The following is a 24027-nucleotide window of genomic DNA, read 5'->3' as shown; positions in this document are numbered from 1 at the left end:
ACCAGTGTGCAAAAGTGTTTTGGATTTGGAAGAATAAATCACCTCTAATGTTAGGTGTCCTACATGTGTGGATGTTGATGCATTATGTAAAACTATTGGAATTGTTTTTACATTTAAGAATGGGTTGCCTCGAGACTGTCCATAATTTTAGAGGGTGCCTTGACTGAAAAAAGGTTGAGAAACACTGCTCTAATACAACTATTGCCGGACTCCACCCACTCTCGGCACCGGCAGTCCCGCCCAACCACTTCACCGGGGCTCAGCACAGCCCAGCCTAAGAACATCGGATGGACACATCCAGAGGCATAGCTTGAAGCTTGTGGGCCCCGATGCAAAAGTTGACCTGGGCCCCCCCACTACTTCCAACGTGCGTGCAGATACATCCACCGCACGCCAAGATTGGCTTAGGAGTTTTGAGTTCCCAGAGTTCCTCTTTATATCAGAGGACAGGGATTACCGTTGGAGAAGCAGAGGACAGGGATTACCGCTGGAGAAGCAGAGGACAGGGACCCCTGGCAGGTCACTTGGCAGAGCTCCTTTCTCATCCCAGCACTGTATAAAGCCCCCCCCCCCCACACTGCACAGGGCAGAAATCACATTCCTTTACACACAGTCCGTCAGTCTTCACAGGGTGTATCTGGCTTTTATGTTGCCCTTCTGACCAGTGTTGTAAAAGAATGTGATTTCAGCCCTGCGGAGGAGGAACAGTATAGAGTGCTGTAATGGGAAAGGAGCTCAGCATGCAGGGTGGAGGGGGTGGTCAGGGGGCTTGGGGGGGGGGGCAACTTAGATCTGGGAGGGAAAAGCCATGTGACACAAAATCTGGAGCCTGCAGCCCTTCAGCGGCCCCCCAAGGAGGTCTTAAGGGATTTGTTTTAGCAATTTCTGAAGGTTTCTCTGTCAGTGTTGGGGGAAGGTCACCTCCCGGAGGTGTGTGTCTTTTACCCAGTTGTCAGGGAAGTAGGGTAAGTAGACATCCCCGGGTGGGGGGGGGGGGGGGGGTACAGAGAATCCCAGCTGGTGACTAGGAGACACTGAGCAGTGTCATACCTCACCAGTGCCATCGGTCCCATCATGGCTACAGGACAGCACTCTCCTCCTCTTGCCTTGCTGGGCTTGCTTACCATTCCATGTTGAACCCAGCACAGACACTTCCCCCTCCTGGGCTGTTCTCACTCCATGCTCCTCTCCATTCAGGAAATGGCTCACAGCTTCTCCCCAGCCAATGGGAACAGAGGGGTGTGGACTGTGGAAGGCAAAGTAGAAGCCCAGTACTGGAGCATTACTGTGGGGCCCTAGGGCAGATTGGAGCTGGATTTTGTTGAGGAAATGCTAATATGACAGGGAGGCTGCAGGGCCCCCTGGAGCTTGGGGTGGGGTTGCGATTGTTACCCCTGCAACCCCTTATGCTATGCCCATGGACACATCTGCAGTCCCACCCAATCATGTATTTTACCACCAGATTCTGCCCGCCCCCAGGTTGTCAACATATGCAGAGATGCAAGTAGTGCCCACACTAATGCTCCTGTGCGCATGCCTATGGGTGTCACTCCTCTGGCGGCTGTCACCCAGGTGCGATTGGCACCCCCCACACCCCCATAGCAACGCCGCTGAGTTAATGGGTGGGAAGAGATAGATTTGGGTGTCATCAGCGTAGAAATTATATTGACCTATGAATACCAACCGTAAGTGCACCTGTTTGCTTTTTTTGCCTACATTTTTTAGAGCTGCTCATTTGAAGGGTGGGTGGGGGCGAGGGGTGAGCTTCCTGAGGATATCTTATCATAGTGGATGATCCATAGAAGTGCTCTCTCCACACTGACCCTCTCCTTTTCTAAAGTTTTCCGCGTAGCATAGGATCGTTAGGATTACACAACGTATGTATCTTATGCCTGGACCTTTTGGGTTCCTTTTTTTTCATCTTCTTCTCCTTTGTAGTTGTTTTGTATAGTTTCTTATTTTTGTGTTACAAACTTTGTTCTTTTTTCTTAACCATTCACGGTACCCCATGATATTGTACATTGCTATGTTGTATAACCTTTTTATTTTTCTTCAATAAAAATACTTGATGGAAGAGGGAAAAAAATCCTGTATAATAATAATAATAATTATAATAATGATATTGGAAGCCATGGAAGGCTAATAACTGACCCAGGGAAGACGTGTAGATATAGAATAAAATAGGTGTGAGGACAGAACCTTGAAGATCCCCAATGAAAAGAGGAAAAGAGGGGAATAGGTAGAGCTGTAAGGGGATATAAGTAAGAGGAGGAGAAGGAGAGGAGGAGGAGAAGAGAAGAGCCATGGAGGCCAATAGAGGGGGGTTTGTCAGCTGTATCAAAGGCAGCTGAGAGGTCTAATGCCCCGTACACACGATCGGAATTTCCGTCAGAAAAACCTTGGGTGGTTTTTCCGACGGAATTCCGCTCAAGCTTGCCTTGCATACACACGGTGCCACAAAAGTTCTCTGAACTTTCGACCGTCAAGAATGCGGTGACGTACAACACTACGATGAGCCGAGAAAATGAAGTTCAGTGCTTCCGAGCATGCGTCAAATTGTTTCCGAGCATGCGTAGCAATTTTGTGTGCTACAGACGATCGGAATTTCTGATAGGAACTTTTTCCGTCTGAAAAATAGAGAACCGGCTCTCAATCTTTTGCTGGCGGAAATTCCGCCAGCAAAAGTCCACGGATGGAAAAGCTCACATCATACTTTTGCTGGCGGAATTTCCGATTGTGTGTATGGGGCATAAGGCTGACCATACATTATGGTTGATCAAAAGAAAAAAAAAAAACCTGAATCCCCCATCCACATCTAGAATTTTTCCCGCTGAGTCATTGTATTCTGACAGCAGGGAGCCTTCCCTGCCTTCAGAATACACTGATCAGTGCTGCTGGCAATAACCAGCAGCACTGATCAATCAGAAAAAAACCTGACAGGCTGGTTGTGCAGAAGTCTATGGCTAGATTGACTTCTGTACAACCAGCTTTCCCATACATGGATCCCTGCCGAATTTTGATCCATGTATAGGCATCTTAAAGTGGTTCTAAAGGCAGAAGGTTTTTTATGTTAATGCATTCTATTCATTAAGATAAAAAAAAAAACCTTCTGCATGCAGCAGCCCCCCTCAGCCCCCCTCAGCCCCCCAAATATTTACCTGAGCTCCATCTTCATCCAGCAATGTGCACGAGTGCCTCGGCTGTCCGGGACTCTCCCTCCTGATTGGCCTGAGACACAGCAGCGACGCCATTGAGGAGAGAGAAGAGGCGGGGCTGAACCGTGGCTCGGTGTCTGAATGGACACAGGGAGCTGTGGCTCAGCTTGGATGAGCCCATAGCAAGCCAGGAGAGCCGGCGGAGGACCCGAGAAGAGGAGGATCGGGACTGCTCTGTGCAAAACCACTACACAGAGCAGGTAAGTATGACGTGTTTGTTATTTTTAAAGAAAAAAAAAAAAAACAAGACTTTAGTATCACTTTAAGAGTAAAGGTACAGAGTAGTGGCAATTGCTTTCCTAGTCTTGATCTGTAGATATCAATGTGTGACCATCTCATAATTCTTCTGAGGAATTGGACTTTGCTCCATGTACCGTGTTGGACAGTTTATTAATTAAATTGCTATCAGTGCATCTCACTTCATTGTAACTCCAGGTCAGCCTGACCTCACAGAAAGCATTTCATTCTCAGACCGCTGAACCGATTATCTGTTTATTGTCCTCTTTATACAGTAAAAATTGCAATTGCTGATAAGGACAGAAGTGACGGGATTTTTAATAATCCAGGAAGATACTGTTTATCTGCAGAGATATATTTAACCACTTGCTGCCTGGCTGCCCGCAATGTACTGCAGATGGGCGGACGGTGTAGGTAAAGTGACGTACCCATACGGCACTGCCTACTTCAGGGTTTAGGGGGTGAGCATGTGCGCCTCCCGGGCTGGCACCCACTGTGATTGTACACAGCGCGAGCCTGTCAGCAGGTCCTGGCCAATAATTCATGTCTAAGACCCAGGGGCGTAGCTAAAGGGGTCACGACAGCGACCCGACCCCATGCTGCAGGGGGCCCGTGCAGGCCCCCCATATGCAGGGCCGATCCTGGGCGGGTGCGTGGGGTGCACCACACCCAGGGGCTGCAGAGGGGGGTGTCATGTTCTGCCACTGGGGGTTGGGGTGGGGCCCCGGCATCTTCCTCTGCCCCTCTTGCTGTCAGTTTACTATGCAGTGGGGGGAGGTGGAAGGGGGCGATCGGCAGCTCTGTGGTGCCCAGGGGCCACGGGATCTCCATGGGGGTTGTAGTTTACTTCCCGAATGTATACAGTGGAGAGGAGAGGGGCCTCTGACCCAGGCATGTTTGGCAAGACATAAAAAACAATAATGTGGCACTCCAATAGTAAACAGTAGAATGTGAACAGGAACCAGTGAGGTCCAATCAGTGAATATAGTGAATAAACAACTAAGGTCATAAAAACACATAAAAAGTTACAAAAAATGATGAAAGTTAAAGTAAAAAATGCATGTAATAAAAATATTGAATAAATCAAAGTTCATGAGTTAACATCATGAAGAGTACATCTTGAATAAGTAAATCATGTGCATGGAAAAGTCTCTCACACTTCTCAAGGTGAATGGAAACTTGATCTTTAAGGTGCAATCAATGAAAATTAAGGATGGCACGCTTACCAGATGTGGTGGACTTGTATACTATACAGCAGGGGTCTCAAACTTAAATTACCTGAGGGCCACAGGACAAGTTTTCACATCCAATGGGGGCCGCATGCAAACTTTCCTTTCCCCCAGCATTGGTGACAGCGGATGCACTATTAAACCCCAGGATTGGCGTCAGCAGACGCACTATTAACACCCAGCATTACCCCCTACACTCCAGTTCACACAAATACCCCCCCAACCTCCACTTCACAATTATCCCCCCTTACACTCCACAAAAACCCCCTCTTCACAAATTTCAACCCCAGTCACGCAACTAAGGACTTTGCTCAGCCTCTGTGTGATGGCTCACTTACCTCTCCTCCTGGCAGTCAGCTGGTGGCCTGATCTTCTGCCTCCCGAGTCCTCTCCTCCTGTCAGGTCCTGGCTTCATCACAGGCCTAGTGGCAGGGCACCCTGAGAACGCCACAATCTTCTGCCCTGAAGTGGCAGCAGGACCCTTGATATGGGGGCCAGTGTTCTGTCGAGAAGTGCCCGCTATCAGATAGTGCCCGGGACGAACTGCACATGCGCCATACGTAATAGCACAACAGCTGATTTTACGATCAGCTGCCATGTCGGCGAGATGGCGTCGGCGCACAATAGACGACTGAAGACGTTTTTCAGTCAGATTGTTCCTCGCGCTGCGGAGGAGTGTTCATGTAGGTGAGGGGCGGAATTTAACATGAAGGGCGCGGATGTTTTCAATGACGGCCAGTGCTGCAAAGATGGGGGCAGAATTTTTAATGATGCCCAAACAAATCTGCTAAACAAATCTTTATCTGCTATTCTTCCTGGAGGGCCTATTTAGCTAGCTAAATGTTTAAAATTCCCGCTCCCATCGCACCCATCGTTGCAGCAGTGGCCATCAATGAGATCATCCGCCCCCTTCATGATAAATTCTGCCCCTCACCTGCATGAAGGTGCCTCGGCACAATCTGACTGAAAAATGTCTTCAGTCGGCTATTGTGCGCAGACGCCGTCTCGCCGACACAACAGCTGATCGTAAAATCAGCTGTTGTGGTATTACGTACAGCGCATGCGCCGTTCATCCCAGGCACTAATCGATAGCGGGCACTTCTCAATAGAACTAGGTGGGCGTGCTGGGCTGCAGCAGCATGCGGGGGAGAGGAGACGGAGAGAGAAAGCTCCCAGCCGCTGCCACCTGCCTAGGATCGTCCCTGCCTGCGGGCCATTTGTAACCGGTCCGCAGGCTGTAAATGGCCAGCGGGCCGGTACTTTGAGACCCCTGCTAAACAGCATAGAAGTCAAACAGGCATTCATGAGGAGATGACCTCAACAGGATCCAACATGGAAACTTCTGTGATTTCGAGATTAGGCCCCATCAAATATTAAGGGAGAGGATCCAACATCAGAAAGCACGCTCAATGGTATACAGTGATCCACATCAGAAATGAGAATGATAATCCGAGATAGTAGGCATAAAAAACAAAAAACGGCACACAGTGTGACACTGTATTAATGTAAAAAAGGGATTTGCACTTACAAAAAAATTGGATAAAAACACGCTAATATCCTTCAGCAATAAAAACAGTATGCAGTGAATTCACGAGCGCATCCGACGCATTTTGTCCTATTGGACATCGTCATTTTTTTTTGTACGTGCAAATCCCTTTTTTACATCGCGTGACTTTGGAGTTGCACTAGTGAGAACGGAGCCTAAGAGGGCAGTTGTCTGGCAGTGTGGAGACTATAGCTGGACTGCTCATGGCCTGTGTTGACCCCCGAAAAGGCTGCACTACCATGCAACAACCACATTCATTGCATTCCACATTCATTCACTAGAATTGCTCATGTTCGGTGATGGTACTGCCTGCCTAGTGTGACAGGGGATATTATTTTGGCCATGGCACGTGTAAAACTGCCTACAGCGTCTCTCACTAGTGACCGATGTAAATAAGCGATACATTGACCACATCTCCACTGACCACCAATGTAAAGGGTCACTACAATTTTTAATGCCTGCATATTTCTGGCTATTATTATTATTATAATTGTTAATAATATTAATTATCATTATTATTATTATTAATAATACATTAGTATTTATTATTATTTAGTATTTTATAATAATAATAATTATTATTATTATTTATTATGATGATGATTATTATTATTATTATTATTATTATTATTATTATTATTATTGTGTCATTACTGAAAATAATTTTGTTATAGTTCAGGGGCTGATAAAAAATCTACTATGAGCTGTATACATAATTATTTTTAGCAAGTGTTCCCCATGACATGAAAATTCTTTGAAGGCTTCCTCTGGGGTGAAAAGGTTGAGAAAGGCTGGATTTGCAAGGTTGTATCATCCATTGGCAAACAGACTGCAGCCTTACAATGCACAACGCATGCATTTTTTTCACATTGCAGTAGCGTGCACATTCACACAACACAAAGGTGTGAACAGAGACTTAAAGCATTAGGTCATGTGAAAAATGAAGTACGCCCAATGGAGACTGCTGACTTTATCATACACACTTGAACAGGCAAACATTCGATCTTTATTTAAACAGTGCCTACAGATAAAGGTGGTATACTTGAGTAACTAAGAACACAAGGAAAATGTTGCCCTTTTATTCATTTGTTCTACAAAATTATCGATAGATGTAATAGTGTACTGTGGAAAAAGTAAGTACCCCCTTGGCATCAGAAGCTGGTATTGCCCCCTTTAGCAGGCAGGGCTGCCTGTATCTATTCTGTAGGATTAACCACCTTATGCAAAATGCCTTCAGTTGCAAAATTTTTGATGTTTTCCTTGCTTTAGATCAATGGTCTCCAAACTGGGGTCCAACGGCTGGATGAGGCACTTTGCTTCCCTTTATGCGGCCCTTGGGGCACTATTCCTTTCATCGATACAAGGCATAATTTCCTCTTACTGACACCAATGATGAGGCACCATTCTTTCCACCGACAGCAACAGTGGGGCATAATTTCCCTCATTGATGACAACAATGGGGCCTTATTCCTTCCACTGGCACCAATAATGGGCCATACTTCCTTCTACTGATATAAATATTGGAACACTATTCAAGGATGGAGCACTATTCCTTCCACTAATACCAACGATGGAACACTATTCCTTCCACTGACACCAATGATGGAACACTATTCCTTCTACTGACACCAATGATGGAACACTATTCCTTCCACTGACACCAATGATGGAACACTATTCCTTCTACTGACACCAATGATGGAACACTATTCCTTCCACTGATACCAATGATGGAACACTATTCCTTCCACTGATACCAATGATTGGACACTATTCCTTCCACTGACACCAATGATGGGACACTATTCCTTCCACTGACACCAATGATGGGACACTATTCCTTCCACTGATACTAATGATTGGACACTATTCCTCCCACTGACAGCACTGATGGGGCACTATTCCTAAAACTGATACCAACGATAGAGCATTATTTCATTCACTGACACCAACGATGGGACACTATCCCTCCCACCAGTACCAATGATGGGACACTATTCCTTCCAATGACACCAATGTTGGGGTACAATTCCTCCCACTAATACCAACGATAGGACATTATTCCTTCCACTGACACCAACGATGGGAGAGTGGGGTTGATTTACTACAACTGGAAAGTGCAAAATCTGGTGCAGCTGGTGCATGATAGCCTATCAGATTCTAACTGCAGCGTGTTCAATTAAGCTGTAACAAAAAACCAGGAAGCTGATTGGCTTCTATGGAGAGCTGCACCTGATTTTGCACTTTCCAATTATAGTAAATCAACCCCACTATTCCTTCCACTGATACCAACAATAGGACATTATTTCATTCACTGACACCAATGATGGGCCACTACTCCTTCAACTAATACCAATAATGGCACACTATTCCTTCCAATGACACCAATGTTGGGGTACAATTCCTCCCACTGGGACACTATTTCTTTCGATGACACCAATGTTGGGGTATAATTCCCCCCCACTAATTCCAATGATGGGACACTATTCCTTCCACTGATACCAATAATGGGACACTATTCCTTCCACTGATACCAACGATGGGACACTATTCCTCCCACTAAAGCCAACAATGGGGCACTATTCCTCCTCCTACTGACCACAATTTTTTTTTCACTCACTGACCACCAAGCCCGAGGCATTTTCTACCCCCACTGGCTATGGTGGGCCATTGGTCCTCCTAAATTATGAAGGACAATAAACTGGCCCTTAGTTTAAAAAGTTTGGAAGCTCCTGCATTAGATTCCTGTTTCAAAATTCCCCTACAAAATGTAAATTGGAATCAGACCAGGCCTTTAAATGGGACAGTCCATAACCCTCTAAATTCTTCTTTGAGATGTTCCTTCATGGATGTCCTAGTGTGCTTTGGATCATTATTGTGTTCATTATCGTGCTCATTTCTGGTCCAGCTTAAACTTTTGAACTGATGGCTTTGAATTTTCATCCAGCACACTTCAATATTATGTAGAATATATAGTTGACTCCATGACTGCAAGCTGCCTATGCCCTGAGAAGCAAACCAACCCCAAACCATGACATCCACGACAATGTTTCACAGTTGTTTTGAGGTTGAGTAAATAAGTGAGGGTCAATATCCCCTAATCCAACAGAAGTTCTAAACCATCTTAATCCTACCCCCAATGGAAAAACAAAGTTTTCAAATAAAATATTTTCTCATGGTGTCTAGAAGTTAGAAGCACATGGAGATTTAAGAAGAAAACACATGTTTTTTTTTTTATACAATTGACATGGTTATTTAAGATAGGGGTAGAGTTCTAAACGATCCTTTAAAATATCATAGGCTGTTGCTGTTCTTTCGCAGATTCAGGCTGTCTACTTGAGGATATTGCACACACATCTCTTGACTTGGTCCACTGACTCTGGTTTGGTCTTTACAAAGCTACAGACTGCGGTGGAACAGTTGAACACCTGACAGAGGACCTTCTGAAGAAGTAACTCAAGCTTTGTTTGTTCGGGTTCACCCAGAGGATCCTGGCTACACAGGATACCCACCACTTGCGTAGAAGACATTTCAACCCTCATCTTGATATCAACCAGAATTTCCTTCACTTGGGCTTTGTTGGAGTCCTCCTTCAGGAAACTGGAACGGAAGACCACCAGGATGAGCGGGTACGGAAAAGACCTTGGTGTGGGGAGCTTGGCACACTCATTGGAGGACATCACATTCCTGCCAAATGTCAGTCCTGACTGCTGACTGGCCAACATACAGGAGTCCTCAATGTCATCGAAAAGGGCAGTTGTAAGTTCACGGAAAACACCAACTTTTCTAGATGGACTGACAGATGGACAGATGTTACCCAAGAGCAAAAATCTTTCTTTACCTCCAAGCTGGTAGACGAGATCCCGAAATAAGCCAACCAGATCACAATTTTGATATTCTGAGTAGGCGTCCTCACCTTAAGAGAAGGACAGAAGAACGAGATATCAAGTTATTGAAAATTGTTTCCTATTTTTTTACATTACAATTAACCATTGTCGACCGTGCACTGTAGTTATACGTAATTTTGCACTTCCGGGTAGGGACGCACGGACCCACCGATCATCAGAGTGAAGGACAGGACAGAGCTTTGTGTATGTAAACAATACAAAGGGGTTGATTTATTAAAAACAGACTTTGTACTTTGCAAAGGGCAGTTGCACTCTGCAAGTGCATTTGCTCCAGAGCTTAGTAAATGAGGTAAAGCTTCACTTTGCAATGAGTACTCAATCATATGAAAGGAAAAACTGCATTTTTGCTTGCACATGATTGGATGATGGAAGTCAGCAGAGCTTCTGCTCATTTACCAAGCTGTGGAGAAACTGCTCTTGCAGAGTGTAACTGCACTTGCAAAGTTCACAGTCTATTTGCCTTTAGTAAATCAACCTCAAAGCTCTCTTTTAACAGCAGCCATGTGCCTGTTGTAGTTTTTGTCAGGAGATAAAAAATGGCACACCCCTTAGTAAAATCAGCACACATTACACATAGTAAACATTGTTACACACACATTTAACCCCTTGATCGCCCCAGATGTTAACCCCTTCCCAGCCAGTGTCATTAGTACAGTGTCAGTATCAGTGGTGGCCCGTCCATTAGGGGCGCCGCCCCCTAATCCATGCGACTGGCCCCTAATCAGGGCTGGACTGGGACAAAAATTTGGCCCTGGTCTTCCTCCAGACAGACAGGGAGGGGGGCTGAGAGACAGAGGGGGGGGGGCTGAGAGACAGAAGGGGGATCTGAGAGACAGAGGGGTCTGAGGGACAGAAGGGGGGTGGGGAGATGGGTGGTGCTGAAAGAAGAGGGGGCTGGGAGAAAGAGGGGGGGTCTAAGAGACAGGGGGATCTGAGAGGCAGAGGGGGGCTGAGAGAAAGAGGGGGGCTGAGAGAAAGAGGGGAGGGCTGAGATACTGTCCTTAACTGCAGCCCCTCCTCTTCTCCCCCCCTCCCCCCACAGGTTCTGTGGGTGGGCAGGTATGTGTAGGATGCCGGGTATCTGATGGCCAGCAGCGGCAGCGCAGAGTCTCCCTCTTGATCCGGGGGCGCTCTTGCTGCTCTGCTCTTACCGGCGCCTCCTTGGCAACCTCCGCCTCCCCTCTGTCTCTTCCTCCGGGCCCCCAGTCAGCCTGCCCTCTGACCCGGGCCGCACTGTTCTTGGAGCAGAGAGGAGGTGGAGGAATCAAGATTCTGGGAGCACCGGGGTGGCCACACCCGCTCCTGTTCGCCTGTTTGGTGGTCAGGGAGCGGGTGGATCTCTTCTCTCTCCCAGGCTCTCACATCCAACTGCTCTCTTCACTGGCCACCTTCCCTGAATCCCTGCCACTGCTGCTACGCTCCCGCTGCCGCCAAACTCTGCATAAAAACCGGCCCACTGAGCCATTGGCCCACTGGGAAACTCCCGGTAGTCCCTGTGGCCAGTGCATGCCTGGCCCTAATCTACATGCAGGGCGCTGGACAAATGGATCCCAATGTTTTTTTTGTTTTTTTTTTAAGCACATGATTAGGGCCTGAGGCTCTAATTGGCTTCAAAAAAGGGTGTGTGCGGGGCTCAGCACTGCGCCCTGTGCCCACCCAGTTGTGTGACAATAGCAAACCAATATTTGTTATTGTCTTCCTTACATTTAGGAAAGAATCCAGGCCTTTCTTAAAACAATCTACTGAGCTGATCAGAACCACCTCTGGAGGGAGTCTATTCCACATTTTCACAGCTCTTACTATGAAGAAACCTTTCTGTATTTGAAGAAATCTCTTTTCCTCTAGACATAAAAAGTGCCCCCTTGTCCTCTGTGATGACCTTAAAGTAAATAACTCAACACCAAGTTCATCATATGGACCACTTATGTATTTATACATGGTGATCATATCCCCCCTTAATCTCCTCTTCTCAAGAGGGAATACATTCAGTTCCTCTAATCTTTCCTCATAGCTGAGCTCCTCCATGGCTCTTATCAGTTTTGTTTCCCTTCTCTGCACTTTCTCCAGTTCCCTGATATCCTTTTTGAGAACTGGTGCCCAAAACTGAACTGCATATTCTAGATGAGGTCTTACTAATGATTTGTACAGGGGGGGGGGGGGCAAAATGATATCTCTCTCTGGAGTCCATACCTCTCTTAAAGTGGTTGTATACCCTATTTTTTTTAAATTTAACCTACAGGTAAGCCTATAATAAGGCTTACCTGTAGGTAAAATGAATATCTCCTAAAAACCTGCACAGTTTAGGAGATATTCACTTTGAATGCAGCCGCTGACATCAGTGGCGCATGTGCTGTGAAGGCCCGGCTGAAGGTCCGGCAGACGCTGCCGGACCTTGCCGGGAAGAAGACTCCCACGCGCATGTGCGGGAGTGACGTAGTCGCGGCTCCGGCCACTCACAGCGCCGGAGCCGCGAACCCGGAAGAAACACCAAAGGAACATGTCAGCTCCCTCGGTGTGGACTGGGATCAGATGTCGAGGCCTTGTTTGAATGTGAATATTTCATAATGAGCTAGTATGTGCTACTTACTAGCTCATTATGCCTTTGCCTTACAGTTTTTTTTGTTTTAAAAAAATAAATAAAAATTTTCAGTGCGGGTATACAACCGTTTTAATGCAAGAAAGGACTTTGCTCGCTTTGGAAACCGCAGCTCGGCATTGTATGCTATTATTGAGCTTATGATCTACCAAAACCCCCAGATCCTTCTCCACTACGGATCCCCCTAGTTGTACTCCCCCTAGTATGTATGATGCATATTCTTAGCCCCCAAGTGCACAACTTTACATTTATCAACATTAACCACTTAAGGACCGAACCTCTTTTTGAGATTTGTTGTTTACAAGTTAAAAACTGGTTTTTTTTGCTAGAAAATTACTTACAACCCCCAAACATTATATATTTTTTTTCTAACACCCTAGAGAATAAAATGGCGGTTGTTGCAATACTTTCTGTCACAACGTATTTGCGCAGCGCTCTTACAATCGCATTTTTTTTTTTTAAAATACACTTTTTTGAATTAAAAAAATAAGACAACAGTAAAGTTAGCCCAATTTTTTTTTTATATTGTGAAAGATAATGTTACGCCCAGTAAATTGATACCCAACATGTCACGCTTCACCATTCCACGCCCGCTCGTGGAATGGTGACAAACTTTTACCCTTAAAAATCTCCATAGGCGATGTTTAAAAAAATTCTACAGGTTGCATGTTTTGAGTTACAGAGGAGGTCTAGGGCTAGAATTATTGCTCTCGGTCTACTGATCTCGGCGATACCTTACATGTGTGGTTTGAACACCGTTTTCATATGCGGGCACTTCTCAGGTATATGTTCGCTTCTGCATGCGAACATATAAAAAAAAATTTTTTTTTTTATTATTGTTTATTTTACCTTTTATTTTTACACTGTTCTTTAAAAAAAAATTGTGTCACTTTTATTCCTATTACAAGGAATATAAACATCCCTTGTAATAGAAAAAAAGCATGACAGGACCTCTTAAATATGAGATGAGGGGTCAAAAAGACCTCAGATCTCATATTTACACTAAAGTGCAATAAATAAATATAAAAAATGGCCCTTTAACCACTTCAGCCCCGGAAGAATTTACCCCCTTCCTGACCAGAGCACTTTTTGCGATTCGGCACTGCGTTGTTTTAACTGACAATTGCGCGGTCGTGCGACGTTGTACCCAAACAAAATTGACGTCCTTTTTTTTCCCACAAATAGAGCTTTCTTTTGGTGGTATTTGATTGCCTCTGCGGTTTTTATTTTTTGCGCTATAAACAAAAAAAGAGCGTCGATTTTGAAAAAAAAGCATTATTTTTTACTTTTTGCTTTAATAAATATCCCCCAAAAATATATAAAAAAAATATTTGTTTCCTCAGTTTAGGCCGATATGTATTCCTCTACATATTTTTGGTAAAAAAAAAAATAAAAAATCGCAATAAGCTTATATTGATTGGTTTGCGCAAAAGTTATCGCGTCTACAAAATAGGGGATAGATTTATAGCATTTTTATTATTATTTTTTTTTACTAGTAATGGCGGCGTGACTGCGACATTATGGCGGACGCATCAGACAATTTTGACACATTTTTGGAACCATTATCATTAATACAGTGATCAGTGCGATTAAAAATGCATTGATTACTGTAAAAATGTCACTGGCAGTGAAGGGGTTAACACTAGGGGGCGGTGAAGGAGTTAACTGTGTTCCCTGGGAGGTGATTCTAACTGAAGGGGGAGGGGACTAACTACAAGAAATGACGGATCGTGGTTCCTAGCTAATAGGAACACACAATCTGTCACTCCTGTCAGAACAGAACAGGGAAGTGTGTGTTTACACACACTCGTCCCTGTTCTGTGTCTCCTGGTCACGATCGCTCGTGGCTGGCGGTCATCTTGACCGTCTGCCACGAGCATCAGCACCCCCGCTGTGGCGCGTGCCTGCTATCTGGACCTCGCGAGATCACGTACAGTAACGTGATTTCGCGCAGGGGAGCCGGCCTGCCGCAGTAAAATTGCGGCGGCTGATCCGGAAGCGGTTAAGAGCTATGGGTGGAAGTTTGACGTTTCGCCCGGCAATGTTATGGAGACGGGTGGGGGGCCATCTTCCCCTCACTCAGTCTTCATACCCAGCATGGAACAACATCCGATTGCCTCTCCGGTAAGCGGCGGACGGCACTGGAGCACGGCGGGAGGGGGGGCCCCTCTCCCGCAGCCGATAAAAGTGATCTTGTGGCAAATCCGCCACAGAGACCACTATTATCGGTAACCGGACCACCGGCCGAAAAAGAGGATACCGGGGCTATGGCAGCTAGCTGCTGCCATAACAACGATATTTCTCTTCAAACTTAGGACATATATCGGCGTGCGGCGGCCTGGAAGTGGTTAAGCCTCATTTGCCATTTAGTCGCCCAATTAGACAGAGCATTGAGGTCGGCTTGTAAATTGGAGACATCCTGTAAGGGGGTTATTCCACTGCATAGCTTGGTGTCATCTGCAGTATATATCTCATAGTCTGTAGACGATATAACGTTCATGCAAACCAATCAATGCATTTATTGCGATTTTTCTTTACCAAAGACATGTAGCAGAATACAGTACATTTTGGCCTAAATGTAGGAAGAAATTTGATTTTTTTTTTTTTATTGAATATGCTTTATAACAGAATATAAATGCGTTTTTCGTTCATAGCGCCAAAAAATAAAAACCCCAGAGGTGATCAAATACTACCAAAAGAAAGCTCTATTTGTGTGAACAAAAATTATACCAATTTTGTTTGGGTACGACCGCGTATTTTCCAGTTAAAATAGCGCAGTGCAAAATAGCAAAAATGGCCTGGTCACGAAAGGGGGGGGGGTAAAATCTTCCAGAGCTGAAGTGGGTAAACATGCCCCGGCCATCTTCGGTAGAATCAGACAGAAGGGAGCTAGGAGTCTGTCCCACCTATTAGAACATGACATTGCATATTTCCATGTCATTTCAGAGCAAATAGAACTCTTCTGTGAGTTATGTGAGGTGCCTCTCCCTTGTAGCCAAACAAAGTGAAGTGTGACTACTGATAAGGGGACACGGCACAGCGCATGCAGAACCAAGTATGGCAAAAATCCATGAGTTGTGTGCAAAATAATCAGGGCGAGAGAAGGAAGTATTATAACAGAAAAAAAAGAGAAAGTCAGAGAGAGAACCAATTAACTTAATAGAAAAGAAAAACAAACGGATGTTTTAAATGGAGTAGTGTCCCTTATTGAATTCCTCAACGCCAACACATGATAAATCACTTTATAAAAGATCTTAAAGTGGTATTAAATCCAAAAGCAAAAAAGGTTAAAATAAAGGAAAAAACATCCTATAAAGAAAATGAATGCAGCCACTACATCTAATGATTGGGAAGCTGTGACACGTTATGTTTTTGCGTTTGGGTCATTCCTTGCGAAAACTGCTTCCTTGATTCCAGCAGGACTCCTGTGGCCTGAACCACCTATTGGTTTATTCTGTCTCTTATGCCCCGTACACACGATCGGACTTTCCGACAACAAATGTTGGATGTGAGCTTGTTGTCAGAAAGTCCGACCGTGTGTAGGCTCCATTGGACATTTGCTGTCGGACTTTCCGCCAACAAATGTTCGAGAGAGGGTTCTCAAATTTTCTGACGTCAAAACTTGTTGTCGGAAATTCCGAGCGTGTGTACGCAAGTCCGACGCACAAAAGTTCACGCATGCTCGGAATCAAGAAGGAGCCGCACTTCCTTTTTCTTGGCTCGTCGTACGTCTTGTACGTCACCTCGTTCTGAATTGTTGCCCAACATTTGTGTGACCGTGTGTATGCAAGACAAGTTTGAGCCAACAACCTTCGAACAAAAATCCACGTTTTTGTTGGCGGAAAGGTCCGATCGTGTGTACGAGGCATTAGGCTTTGTTCGCAACTGTTCAGACACGGACTTCTGATCCAACTTTGCCCTACGACTTCATGTCCGACTTCTATGCGACTTCAATGAATGGGATACTACTTTGAGTCTGGTATGCAGCTTGACAACACCAAACCCTTATCTGAGCATGTAGCCCGTCAGGTCAGGAAAAGGGGGGGGCAAGCGAGTGACCCCCTCCTGGACCATACCAGGACACGTGCCAAGGGTCTCTTCCCGACAACCCTGGCCGGTGGTTGTGTGGGGGTCTGCAGGCAGGGGGCTTATCGGAAACTGGAAGCCCTCTTTAACAAGGGTGCCCCCAGATCCTGGCCCCCCCTATGTAAATGAATATAGGGTACATTGTACCCCTACTCATTCACCCCAAGAAAGTGTAGTATTACAAAAAAACAAGAGACAGCTTTGGAAAAGTCCTTTATTAAAAATGAAGAATGTCCCCTGTCGTAGCTCTGTGTCTTCTTCCTCTGGTCTTCTCCCTCTGCTTCTTCTCCCTCCATCAATGACAATCTTCCTCCACTGACCCGGTCTTCCTCCAATGCTGCCTCCCGCTGTTATGTCAGATCCGGTGTCTACCTTTTCTTATATAGCCATGGGGCGTGGCCCAGAGACCCTGCCCCTTTTTTGGGCATGGGTTCCCCCTAAAGATCCATACCAGACTCAAAGGGCTTGGTATGGATCTGGGGGGAGGGCCCACAACTTTTTTTAAATTTTTATTATTTTGGCGTGGGGTTCCCCCTCAAGATCCTCAGAGCTGTATTCCTGTCCTCTGAGGAGTTTTGGGTGCTCCTGTCCAGCTTTGTGTGTTCCAGCAACCAAATACTGAGAATCAGTTCTGTGTTGACTGATCCTTAAAGTGATAATAAAGGCTTTCTTAAAAAAAAAAATGTTATACTTCCCCGCTCTGTGCAGTTGGTTTTGCACAGAGAAGCCCCAATCCTCCTCTTCTCGGGTCCCACACTGACGCTCCTGGCCCCTCCCTCCTGCCGAGTGCCCCCAGAGCAAGCAGCTTGCAATGGGGGCACCCAAGCAGGCTTGCTCCCTTTTCCGTTCTGTTGCGTTGCGTGTCCATTCACACACAGAGCCGTGGCTCAGCCCCACCCCCTCTCTCTCCTCATTGGCTGTGATTGACAGCAACAGGAGCCAGTGGCTCCCACTGCTGCCTCAGCCAATGAGGAGGGAGAGTCCCTGGAGACCCGAGGCACATTGCTGGATCAAGATGGGGCTTAGGTAAGTATTAGGGGGGAGTTGGGGTAACTGGTGAACAGAGAAGGTTTTTTACCTTAATGTATAATGCATGAAGGTAAGAAAAAAATCTTGAGCCTTAGGACCATTTTAAAGCGGATCTTCACTGCATCTGAGCACCACAAACCAAAAACGCTATTTAATTCATTTTTAATATTCAAAGCAAACTCCCCCATCCATCCATGTCTCCATGCTTTATTTTGTTGGGAAATCGCTTTGAAAAACAACCCCCTAGCATTTCTGGCTGTGGCCATCAAATGATTCACGTAGCATTTACTTCCTGGAATCCATCTCCCCTTAGCTCAAGCATGCATGCAGGAGAGTGTGCTCAGAAGGAGAAACCCCTCCTCCTCTTCTCCCCTCCTGAAGACTTGTGGGATGTATGACATCATTTGCCTAGGCAAGTAACTAAAGAAATGTAAAAAAAAAAAAGTTTAAAACACATACATATTGATACTTACGAATATTATTGTCTTGGAATATTTGTTACTACCTTATTGTTTGTTTATAAACTTATGATAAAAAAAAATGTACATATGATATACAGTACTTTCCTATCTTTTTACTAACACTATCAGTGCCCATCAGTGCCGCCTCATCAGTGCCCATCAGTGCTGCCTATCAGTGCCACCTATCATTGCAGACTCATCAGTGCCTCCTCATTAGTGCCCATCAAAGCCGCTTCATTAGTGCCCATCAAAGCAGCCTCATCAGAGCCCATCAGAGCCGCCTCATCAGTGCCCATCAGAGCCACCTCATCAGAGCCCAGCAGAACCGCCTCATTAGTGCCCATCAGAGTCGCCTCATTAGTGCCCATCAGAGCCACCTCATCAGAGCCGCCTCATCAATGCCCATCAGAGCCACCTCATCAGTGCCCATCAGAGCCGTCTTATCAGAGCCCAGCAGAGCCGCCTCATTAGTGCCCACCAGAGCCGCCTCATTAGTGCCCATCAGAGCCGCCTCATTAGTGCCCATCAGTGCAGCCTCATTAGTGCTGATCAGAGCCACCTCATCAGTGCCCATCAGTGCACCCTCATCAGTGCCCATCAGAGCCCATCAGAGCCGCCTTATTAGTGCCCATCAGAGCCGCCTCATTAGTGCCCATCAGAACTGCCTAATTAGTGCCCATCAGTGCAGCCTCATCAGTGCCCATCAGTGTAGCCTCATCAGTGTCTATCAGAGCCGCCTCATCAGAACCACCTCATTAGAGCCCATCAGAACTGCCTCATTAGGGCCCATTAGAGCCGCCTTATCAGAGCCCATCAGAGCCGCCTCATTAGTGCCCGTCAGAGCCGCCTCATTAGTGCCCATCAGAGCCGCCTCATTAGTGCCCATCAGAAGCGCCTCATCAGAGCCCATCAGAGCCGCCTCATTAGTGCCCATCAGAGCAGCCTCATTAGTGCCCATCAGAGCCACCTCATCAGTGCCCATCAGTGCAGCCTCATCAGTGCCCATCAGAGCCCATCAGAGCCGCCTCATCAGAGCCCATCAGAGCCACCTCATCAGTGCCCATCAGAGCCGCCTCATCAGTGCCCATCAGAGCCACCTCATTAGTGCCCATCAGAGCCACCTCATTAGTGCCCATCAGAGCCACCTCATTAGTGCCCATCAGAGCCACCTCATCAGTGCCCATCAGAGCCACCTCATCAGTGCACATCAGTGAAGGAGAAAAATTACTTATTTTCAAAATTTTATAACAGAAACTTAGAAAAAGGGTTTTTTTTTTCTTAAATTTTCCGTCTTTTTCATTTGCTTAACAAAAAATAAAAACCCCAGTGGTGATGAAATACCACCAAAAGAAAGCTCTATCTGTCTCAAAAAAATGATAAAAATGTCATATGGGTACAGTGTTTCATGACCGTGCAATTGTCATTCGAAGTGTGACAGCGCTGAAAGCTGAAAATTGGCCTGGGCGGGAAAGGGGTGAAAGTGCCCGGTAAGCAAGTGGTTAAAATACGAAGGACATTTACTAATGGGAAACTCTTGCCTTCAATGCAAATCCTTTTTTTCTGTTTTTTGTAAAGGTCAAGAAAACAGACACAACCTCGGTGTAATCATATTACTACTAACTAAACCAAAAATGATTGCAATGAACTTTCAAGGAACAAGGTGCCCTTGTTTGGCAGATGTTCAGCTATAAAGAAGCCCTCATTTGTTTGTCATGGAAGAACAACTATTGAACTGCAAGTGAGATTTGGGAGTCAAATAAAAATAAAACGCCTCTGTTGGTTGTACATTGATTAAAGAAATATCTCAGGACATTCTGGAGTTATTCACCTACACTTTCCCCAAAGCTATCGCCAGGTCCTACTGGTAGTGTAGGCTTTGTAGATATCCATGTAACTAAAATACATCTACCAGGCATGTCCTCATATGTATGTGAAGGCGCCTGCAAAACACGGAAATCCTAAAAAGTCCCAGGGTGTATTTTGATGGCGATTTCAAAAAGTGCTTTGTGGGAGTCATTCCCAAATCCCACTTGCAAGAGGTGCCCTGAGACTTTTTGGTTTTTACATATTTTTGGAATTATAATGTATAAACATGAGCTGACCACCTCCTCATATCTGTGAAGGTAGCCTACAACCGCCAGTAGTGGGTGCATGTGAAGATACCTACAAAACATATTTGTAATATCTGAGGACTCAATAAGATGCATTGAACCAGCCCAAGCACCAAAACTCCAGAGAGGATCAACAATTGGTTTACAGATGTTCCACACTCCCAGTGTTCAGCAGTGTTGCCTGATTTCTCCTTGAACTCCTGAACTGTATTTAAGAGAAGGCAACCGGAGGGGGTCATCCAGTCTCTCCACATGTCATACAGGTGAGAAGATTAGAATGTAAGGAGGAGCCTTTGTAAACCACACACCCTTAGACCAAAGAAATTAGGAGATCTAGGGGTGTGCATGACAGAAACTATTTTTGCGTCTTATTTCAGATTAGTTCGTTAGGTTAATAATTTAATTTCATCATATTCGTTATGTTAGAATGATTCGTTTTCAGAACTAGTTTTGTATATTCGGATTCATTTTGTATATTGGTTATTTTCAAATTGATTCTAAACTCGAATTTCAAAAGACAGCTATATTCGTTCTAGTTTATTATATTATATTCTAATCTATTCTATTGTTTTCTATTACATTCTATTCTTTTCTATTTTATTCTATATTTTTATTATCTAATAAATTCTATTCTATTTTATTCTATTCTGTTTTCGTCTATTCTTTTTTTCTTCTACTCTATTCTATTTTATTCTATTCTATTCTCTATTCTCCCCTTCTTTTAGTTTCTTCTCTTTTCTTTTTTTCTTTTTTTTCTTCTCTATTTTATTCTATAAAGCAGCAGTAGGAATCATCATCTTATTTCACTTTTATACCTTACTGTATTTATTGCAATATGTTTCCATTTCGAATTCATTTTCGAATTCAAATTCTTTTTTTAATTCAAATTCATTTTCGCATTCTAATAATTAATTTTGTTATACTTTATTTTGGATTTGTTACTATTGTGACACAGAAATTCCAATACATCTGAATAATGAAAATTTTGTCTGAATTTTGATTCTTAATGAAACAAATTGCACATGTCTGTCGGGTACCCAGTGTACTGTCCCTTGCTTATCTCTGGGACACCAGTCCAAATATCTATTTGGTGGACAGTTATTGTTATTTTGGCCAATTAAAATATCGATAGAGGTGAATGGAAATTTCCAGGATGAGGGTAAGGCAAAGCTTAACTTTTATGCTTTGTCTACTTTTCTCCTGAGGTTGGTTGACTAGCTTGTGAGTTTTAGTCTCAACCAATGCTGACTTATAAGAGGAGAGTGTCTTTAGGTTTGAGGTGCCTAAAACCTTTCTACAATTAAGGGAAGACCTCAAAGCCACTTGCCTTTAAATGTTCCTCCCAGCGTTTTTACGATGGTCCACTTCACCTCATGGATAGACTTTGGCTGAAGGCTGAAATAGCAGCAAACTCCCCAAGGCTGCCTCCTAAATACTTGACTCATCAACTCAGCCAGCTTCTCTTTGGGTCCTGTATTTATATCTTCTTGACAAGGTTCACGTATTAGGACAATACCAACCACAGCTGATCTTGAATCCCTGGTCCTCACCTGGACATCTTTCAAAACCTCCTTCACCAGGGTTTTGTTTGCCGTGTCCATTAATAACGTGTCTAGAAAAACCGCTAGAATGACAGGATAATCAAGCATCCTGGATTTAGATGGAGACTCTGAGGTGACACAGCTACGAGTGTTACTAGACCCTTCGTGGACTTCTACATTATTCTTCGGAGTCCCAAAGAGAGCAAAAGAGAGTTCTCCCAAAATTCCTCGGTTCCTATCACCATTCTCTGGGCTATATCCTGCCTCCCCCACAAGTAGAATACTTTCCTTTCCTCCTAGATCAGAAATACTTTCATTGAATATTAATTCCAAACTCGATTCACCAGTGGGTCCAGGCTTGGTCAACTCTTCAGGGTTCAGCGATTGCATAGTTTGGAGTGGCTGGTATTCATTCAAGAGATGTAGATGGCAAGACGTTGGTCTCTGAGGCTGAAAGATGGATGTAATCCACTGAAATAGACTCATAGTGGTTAAGGATGTCTCCTTTTCACCTTCTAGCTTTGTATAACTCTGAATCTCCCCATAGCTGTCCTCTTACTCCACCAGCACGCCCCTTTCTCTGAGGGCTGTACACCGTACTTTGTGTCTACCATCTGTTAAAATCTTGCATCATCTCAGCTGTAGAAGTGGCAGCAGTGTTGACTGTGTTCTCTTATCTCAGCATTTCCTATCTAAGCCAATTAATCATCAACGAGGACTTTGAGTTAATTTGAAATTTTGCATTGAGGTGAAATGTCAAGTGAGGGGTGAAGCGGAACAACATAAGAGGGGAAAAAACATTTAAAAGTGAGGAGAGGATTTGGTAGAAGTTGTTGTCTGGTATTTTATGGCAATTAGGGATGAGCTTCGTGTTCGAGTCGAACCCATGTTCGACTCGAACATCGGCTGTTCGCCCGTTCACCGAATTGCGAACGATATGGGCCGTTCGCGCTAAATTCGTGTGGCGCGTCACGGCCCATAATTCACTGCGGCATCGCAGTGCATTGCTGGCTGATGATTGGCCAAGCATGCACTATGACCCGCATGCTTGGCCAATCACAGCGCCGTCAGTAGAGAGAGCTGTAATTGGCCAAAGCCAGGGTGGCTTTGGCCAATTATGGCTCAGGGGATTTAGTACACACCCCACACTATATAAGGCCGCCTGCACGGCGGCCCTGTGTAGTGTGTGTTCCGGTGTGCTGAGAGATAGAGAGAGAGAGAGAGACAGTGTCATTTGATTTGAGTTAGATAGATTAGGCAGAACAGTCAGTCAGTTAGCTGCACTTACAGTGTATTGTGTATATATATGCATCCCAGGTGTTGCATATATATATATACACTGTATTCAGTTTAGCTAGATCCGTTCCTGTTATCTTCTATCTAGACTATTTACATTTAATGCAGTGCGTCCTGCTCACAGTGTTCAGCTAGATCCGTTCCTGCTATTTACATTTAGTGCAGTGCGTCCTGCTCACAGTGTTCAGCTAGATCCATTCCTGTTATCTTCTAGACTATTTACATTTAGTGCAGTGCGTCCTGCTCACAGTGTTCAGCTAGATCCGTTCCTGCAATTTACATTTAGTGCAGTGCGTCCTGCTCACAGTGTTCAGCTAGATCCGTTCCTGTTATTTACATTTAGTGCAGTGCGTCCTGCTCACAGTGTTCAGCTAGATCCGTTCCTGCTATTTACATTTAGTGCAGTGCGTCCTGCTCACAGTGTTCAGCTAGATCCGTTCCTGCTATTTACATTTAGTGCAGTGCGTCCTGCTCACAGTGTTCAGCTAGATCCGTTCCTGCTATTTACATTTAGTGCAGTGCGTCCTGCTCACAGTGTTCAGCTAGATCCGTTCCTGTTATCTTCTAGACTATTTACATTTAGTGCAGTGCGTCCTGCTCACAGTGTTCAGCTAGATCCGTTCCTGTTATTTACATTTAGTGCAGTGCGTCCTGCTCACAGTGTTCAGCTAGATCCGTTCCTGCTATTTACATTTAGTGCAGTGCGTCCTGCTCACAGTGTTCAGCTAGAGCCGTTCCTGCTATTTACATTTAGTGCAGTGCGTCCTGCTCA

At 45.0% G+C, this 24027-nt stretch overlaps 1 protein-coding gene across 1 annotated transcript; it reads right to left on the bottom strand.

Moving 5' to 3' along the window:
• Positions 1–7210: 7210 nt before the first annotated feature.
• On the bottom strand, positions 7211–22618 carry LOC141133555 (uncharacterized). The gene is made up of 2 exons (XM_073623012.1): positions 21746–22618; positions 7211–10143 (listed from the first exon to the last, which is right to left on the bottom strand). Exons 1-2 carry the CDS (start codon positions 22443–22445, stop codon positions 9560–9562), a joined length of 1284 nt encoding a protein of 427 aa, XP_073479113.1. The 5' UTR covers positions 22446–22618; the 3' UTR covers positions 7211–9559.
• Positions 22619–24027: the final 1409 nt, after the last annotated feature.

This window comes from Aquarana catesbeiana, linkage group LG03, assembly GCF_042186555.1.
Source record: "Aquarana catesbeiana isolate 2022-GZ linkage group LG03, ASM4218655v1, whole genome shotgun sequence".
Taxonomy (NCBI): domain Eukaryota; kingdom Metazoa; phylum Chordata; class Amphibia; order Anura; family Ranidae; genus Aquarana; species Aquarana catesbeiana.
This window is presented reverse-complemented; position numbering and strand designations above follow the sequence as displayed.

Bases quoted from the DNA above. Each gene is read 5' to 3' on its own strand.
- LOC141133555 (XM_073623012.1), bottom strand. From the start codon at position 22,445: ATGAGTCTATTTCAGTGGATTACATCCATCTTTCAGCCTCAGAGACCA. The intron at 10,144-21,745 runs GCAAGTGGCTTT...CCTTCTCTTAAG, and splicing joins GCTGGGAGGAACATTTAAAG to GTGAGGACGCCTACTCAGAA.